General features: G+C 41.7%; 1 protein-coding gene across 3 annotated transcripts in view; it reads right to left on the reverse strand.

Annotated features, from left to right (window-relative positions):
* The window catches only part of AFF3 (AF4/FMR2 family member 3), a 694,821-nt gene extending 689,074 nt beyond the window's left edge, over positions 1–5,747 (reverse strand). For all 3 annotated transcript variants that reach the window (XM_043992437.1, XM_043992436.1, XM_043992435.1), the window contains exons 1-2: positions 5,590–5,747; positions 5,043–5,201 (exon numbers count right to left, since the gene is read on the reverse strand). In XM_043992437.1, coding sequence (XP_043848372.1) covers positions 5,043–5,095 — 53 coding nt within the window. In that variant the 5' untranslated portion in view covers positions 5,096–5,201; positions 5,590–5,747. The remainder of the gene's footprint in view (positions 1–5,042; positions 5,202–5,589) is intronic.
* Between the last annotated feature and the right edge of the window lie 253 nt (positions 5,748–6,000).

A 6,000-nucleotide genomic window follows, 5' to 3' on the forward strand; every position in this document is an offset into this window, starting at 1 on the left:
TCTACAGTGATGTATCCAAATAGAACTGTATTCTCAATATTCTACATTTCACAAGAGCATAAGAAGGAAATGCTTCACCATGAATAATATATCCATCATCTTCATTTTAGTAAGCACCCACCCACACACACAATATGTGCTGATTGTAGATATAGTAGAGAAAGGATAGATATTAAATACTTCATTTACTGTAATTATGAAAGATTCATCTTAGAAAAAAGTTAACAGAAAGTATTTGGGTAAAATAGGATCAATACTGGCTTATGTTTAATTAAATTCAGATCAATAAACATCTATTCAACATCTACTATATACAAGACACTATCCTAAGTTCTGGAGACACAAAGATAGATATGACACCAATTCTGCTATCGAGGAGTTTCTAATCTAATAGGGCATAGTCAACATGTCCATAAATAACTGTGATATAAACAATAGTAAAATGTTAAATTCTGGACAAGAAGGTTTTATATCTTTAGGGTCTAGATAAAGTAGTAGTAGTAGTAGTAGTAGTAGTAGTAGTAGTAGTAGAAGAAGAAGAAGAAAAAGATGAAGAAGAAGAAAAAGGAGAATGAGGAAGAGGAGGGTAAGCCAAAAGTCACAGAGCAGTTTCAATATTTAATAACTCCCATATTTTTGTTTTTAATTTATAATACCATAGAATCAGATATATGTATATGAAATGAATTCACATTAGTGTCAAAATCAAATCTTGTAAATGGCAAAAAATAAAGAACAAATAATTTTCGAATATATTATTAAAACATCATGACTTTTGGCCTACCCTGAAGTAAAAATAGTAGTAGTAGTAGCAGCAGCAGCAGCAGCAAGGGTAACAGCAGCAATGGTGGTGGTGGTAACTATAATGTCTTTATTTATATCTTAATTATTTTTCATTTCAATAATGACTTTCTACCCAATACCTAACATGCATGTGCCTTATTTATTCACAAAGGCAAAATTAGAGTTTTCAATATGTTATTTTGGAAAATAAAAGCTGTTTTCTTCAGTTTCTGAAACTGTGTTAATAACTGAAAATACTTTGTATATTATACAAAATGTGGTGTCAATATCATTATTTCTGTAATGAATTAATTGATAATTGTGATTTTACCATTTCGAGGGCGTGAGCTGATTGAGGGCAGGCAGGAACTATCTTTGTTTTGTGTCTCCCATATACTTAGTCCTAGTATCCTGCTCATAGCAAGCCCTTAATACATGCTCATTTAATAGAGCTAGACCATTTAGAGAGACAGTGAGGATACTGACATCTACAAAGGGAAGAGAAGTGGAAGCTGATATTGTAGCAAAGGCTTCACAAAGTTAGGAGAGCCAAGATTGGACAAGAGTGGAATAGGAAGACTAAGAGGTTCTTTAGCCCAAAGTATGCAGAAAAACCATCAAAGCAGAGCCACAGGCAGAAAATGGAAAGGTACATATTCCCACATATCTGCTCCATCTACTTTTCTTAAACACTGGCTAAGAAATGAAGCTAGGGGGTCATAATGTAACTTTTACGATATATTTTAAGTGAAACATTGAGGCAGTGATCTAAATAATTTAGGCTCCAAAAGCTGCTATTTAAAATCAAAAGGTTTTGCCTAAGTTATCCCAGACTGTCTACTTAAATTATCAAATTTATCCAATAGCAAGTGGACTAAACTTTTCATTTTGTCTGCATTAAACACAGCCTTAAGCTTAACCATTTGGGGATATCTGTATAAATAGTTATTTGACCACCAAGCTTCCACTATGCTACATCAGATGTAATGTCAAGGCATCACTGACAGACCACAACCTGTTTTGTGGGAAGAGGAAAAAAAAAAAGTGCTTACCAATTAAAAAAATGATTTTGATTGACTTTTAATTCTGTTTTACTATTAGGAAGAAAACCCCACTAAAAATTGGGTTTTCCTGTTCTGAGTAATCAAGAAAAAAGGTTTCTTTCCCCCTTAATTTAACACATGATACACTAGTTTTAGATTTATTTTGGCTGATAAAGAAAAATTATACCTGAAACATTTTCCTCCAAGTGCACATTAACTTTCTGTTTTTAAATTATAACTTTATTAATAACACTGAACTTTGCCAATATGATTCTAGAATTACTTTGGCTATCTATAAATTTACAAACCCCATAAATACCATAAATATACATATATATATATAATGCATATATACATATATAGTATGTATACACATATATTACATACATATACACCTATGTGTGTATATATGTTTGTATATGTATACACAAATAAATGGTTTGGAGAGTTTAGTTTGTTTTGGGGGAGGGGGGTTTGTTTTTGTTTTTTTTTGCAGGGCAATGGGGGTTAAGTGACTTGCCCAGGGTCACACAGCCAGTAAGTGTCAAGTATCTGAGGCCGGATTTGAACTCAGGTACCCCTGAATCCAGGGCCGGTGCTTTATCCACTGCGCCACCTAGCTGCCCCCTTAGTTTGTTTTTAATGGAAGACAATATCTAAAAGCTTAGAATGATTTTTTAACTGAATTACTGTTAGACTTCATGAAATAGTTATACTAATCCTAGTTCACAGAATCTCAGTATCAGAGGAAACTCGAGAAGTCTTCTAGTTTAACCTCTGAAAAATATAGGAATCCCTTCTCAAAGTGTAAGTCCTTTAAAAAAAACCCAACTTAATTCACAAATTTCTTAACTTTTATGAAATGTGAATTCAGTATCTGGTTTGAAAAACCAGAAATACTGCCCTAATCATATCAAACACATATAAAAGGGATTAGAGCTGTATAGGGATCTCCCAAATGAGGAAATCCCCTCTAACAATGCAGGCCGTAACTTTGTCTACAATTTATAGTCTTAGAATGTGGTCCAGAGCCCATTGAAGCTAACTAACTTGTACAAACAAGATCAACTAGCTAGTTTGTGTCAAAAAGCGGGACTTGAATTCAGGTCCTTCTAGCTTTAAGGCCATCTTTCTTTCCATTATGTCATGTTCCTTCTCTACCTTTTTTCATAGGTTAAAAAAAAGAAATCTGATCATATATGCCCGAGCTTTTTTTTTAAAGGATGTTTTTTCTTTTTACTTCTTTACATACATTTAAAAATAATAAATGCCTTGGCATTAATCCACAATAATCTTTAACTACCTTTTAGAAGCCAAAGGTTTGTTTCTGTTTCATTTTCAGTCAGCAAATGGACAGCAGCATCCAAAATAGCCTGAAATAATAAATTATTGCCCTTGCCTGGAAAACTGCCCTTTAAAATGAGCTCATTTTAAGAATATATTTGTACCTGGAAAGATATTGCATTTGTTCCAAGATCCAACATGACAATGATATAAATTCCTGCAAGAATAGGCACTATAACTGAAAAGCCGAAATAACCTTAAGTATAGGAGACATGAGCAGCAACATGGTAATTAGTATCTGTTCTACAGTAATAGCTTGTTTCATAGTCATAGCCTATTGGCTCTTTGAAGTTTCCAACTTAATGTATAAAAGTTTTATTTCATTAAGGCCCATTTGTGTGTGTGTTTTAAGAGGTAACACGAGGAGCAGGAAGCTGCCCTAATCATGAGATCTTTTTTTAAAAGAGACTGTTCAGTAAAGCATTGGCTTTTGTGTCCAGGTTTTTGGCTACACCTGTTATTGAAAATATAAAATACAATCACTGAAACGCTAAATAGCAAAGGTGTAGACAACGAACCCAATCCTGATATGATATGTGACATTTTAAATGCCAATGGCTCTCAAACAGCATGTTTCACATTTTAAACAATGGGTGCTAAAGGCAAAGCACTTCGAGTTTTAAAGAAATGTGAACACTTAACTGATCTGAAACAGAAAAAGGAAAAGAAAAAAAAAAGAAGAAAGTATCCAGCTCCACAAATAAGCGATTACCAGAGGCACAGCCACAACAACAAAATGCTTCTAATATGCTTGTTCCAGCAGATGTTCGTCCCCGTAAATATTAAACATAACACAAGTTCCTCCAGGAATGTGCAGGCAGTAATTTCACTACCTGAAGAGAATGGTTCCAAACATTTAACAGATAGTGAAGGGACGGAGAGGGGGGATTGAGGGGGATGATGAAGCAGCCAATAGGATTTTTAAGACAACCGCAACTAGAATTAAACTGCTTCAAGCAGCCTTTTTTACGTACAGCAGCTACTCGTTATGGGAAGTCAATGCAACAGAACGGGGAGATTTGTCCCTGGCTCCCCATCCTCATACTGAAAGCAGCAAGCATCGAATAAAGAGATAAATGGGGGGAGGTGGGGGCCAGGTTGGGATTGGGAAGTAGGAGGAGCAGAAGTTGATGGGTGGGATAGGGCTGAAGAGAGGGGACCCAGAGGAATTATAAACCTCAAGGAACCAGTCCCCCTAAACCTACATCTCTGGAATTCCCCCATCGAAGACACTCAGCTCTTCTGGATGCACACTTTTCCTTCTCAGGTGGGTGGGTACTAGAGGAGAAAGAATGGAGCCAGCAAGGTCCGGAAGGGACGGGAGGCGATGAGGGGGTGGGGGCAACCAAGCATCCTACAGGGCACAGAGCTCGGCAGCACCAACTCCAGGACGAGGCTGGTCTGAACTAGTTGGGGGAGGGAGGGTGAGAGGTGAGAGGAGGGAGGAGGGGGTGAGGAGAAGGGGCGGAAGAAAGACGAGGGGTTGCTTCCCTAGGCACCAAAGACATGTTCTAGAAACTGCTCCCCCTCTTCTCTTCCCCTCTACTTCCCATCCGGGCTGAGCTTCGCCCCTCGCTCTTCAGATCATTGGCCCCTTGGGCTGGAGAAGCCCGAGTGGGAAGTGGGGAGAAGGACGAGAAGCTGGAGGCCGAGGAGAGGGTGCATTCAGAGGATGGGGAGGCACAACAGAGGAGCAAAAAAAGAAGGGGTACAGAGCAATCCCTCCGATGAATCCCTACCTCCTCACATCTCCCCAACCCCGCGGTGCTCGACACAGACATTCCCCTTCCCCGGTGCCTCAGGTGCATAAGCAGCAGTCCTCCCCTCCCCTCCTTCCGCTGCCTGTCAAAGGCAGAGAGTGTCAGGACTCACCACAGAGACTCCAAGTCCCATTCCTGAAGCAGGGCTAAGTCGAAGCTGTCCATGGTGGGATGTGTCAGCGCTGCTGCTGCTGTCGCCGCCGCCGCCGCCGCAACCCAGGCTGCTGCCGCTGGTGTAGCTGCTGCTTCTGTAGCTGCTGCTGCTGGGGCGCTGCAATGAGAACAGTGCGTTCAAGGTGCATCTTAACTGCGCCGCGGAGAGAAAAGCCCCCCTCTGCCTGGCTGCCTCCCTCCCTCTCTCCTTCCCTCCTCCTCCTTTGCTCCCCTCCTCCCCGCCCCTCTCTTCTCCCCGGCTCTCTTCCCCTCCCAGGAGGGTGGCTGTGGGGCTTTCTCAGGCTCTCGGTCTCCCCCCACCTCCTCCTTGCCTTCTCTGCACGCAGGCAGCCAGAGAGCAGCAGTAGACACACACACACACACACACACACACACACACACACACACACACTCACTCTAGAGAGCCCTCCTCCCCCACTCTCCTGCTCTGCTTTATCCTCCTCCCTTCCTCCCAAGCTCCCTCCCCCTCGAGCGCAGCCACTCGCCCACTGGCGGCTCTCCTCTCCGCTGCTGCTGTCCTCTGCCTCTCTCCAGCCTTCCTTTTCTCCTCTGAGAGGTGTGTGTGTGCGTGTGTGTGTGCGCGCGTGTGTGTGTGTGTGTGTGTGTGTGTATGCGCGCGCGCATGTGTGTGTGACTCACTCGAGACGGGCGCCCTCCCTGTGCACGCTGCAAAAAACCCAACAGCTGCTCCTCTGTCTCTCTCGCCCCCTCTCATGCTCTCCACCCCCCCCCCCTCCCCGCCAGGCTCTTAGGTATCTGGCTGTACCAGCAGGCCACACTTCATATTTGTGGCGTCTTTCTTGTATTTTTCTTTGCACTTGACTCTTTCCCTGCCACAGAGTAGCCAGAGTGTTTTGTGAGTGGGCGAAGAATGAAAAAGGGCATCGAAGCACTCC

This window comes from Dromiciops gliroides, chromosome 3 (genome assembly GCF_019393635.1).
Source record: "Dromiciops gliroides isolate mDroGli1 chromosome 3, mDroGli1.pri, whole genome shotgun sequence".
In the NCBI taxonomy this organism is placed as follows: domain Eukaryota; kingdom Metazoa; phylum Chordata; class Mammalia; order Microbiotheria; family Microbiotheriidae; genus Dromiciops; species Dromiciops gliroides.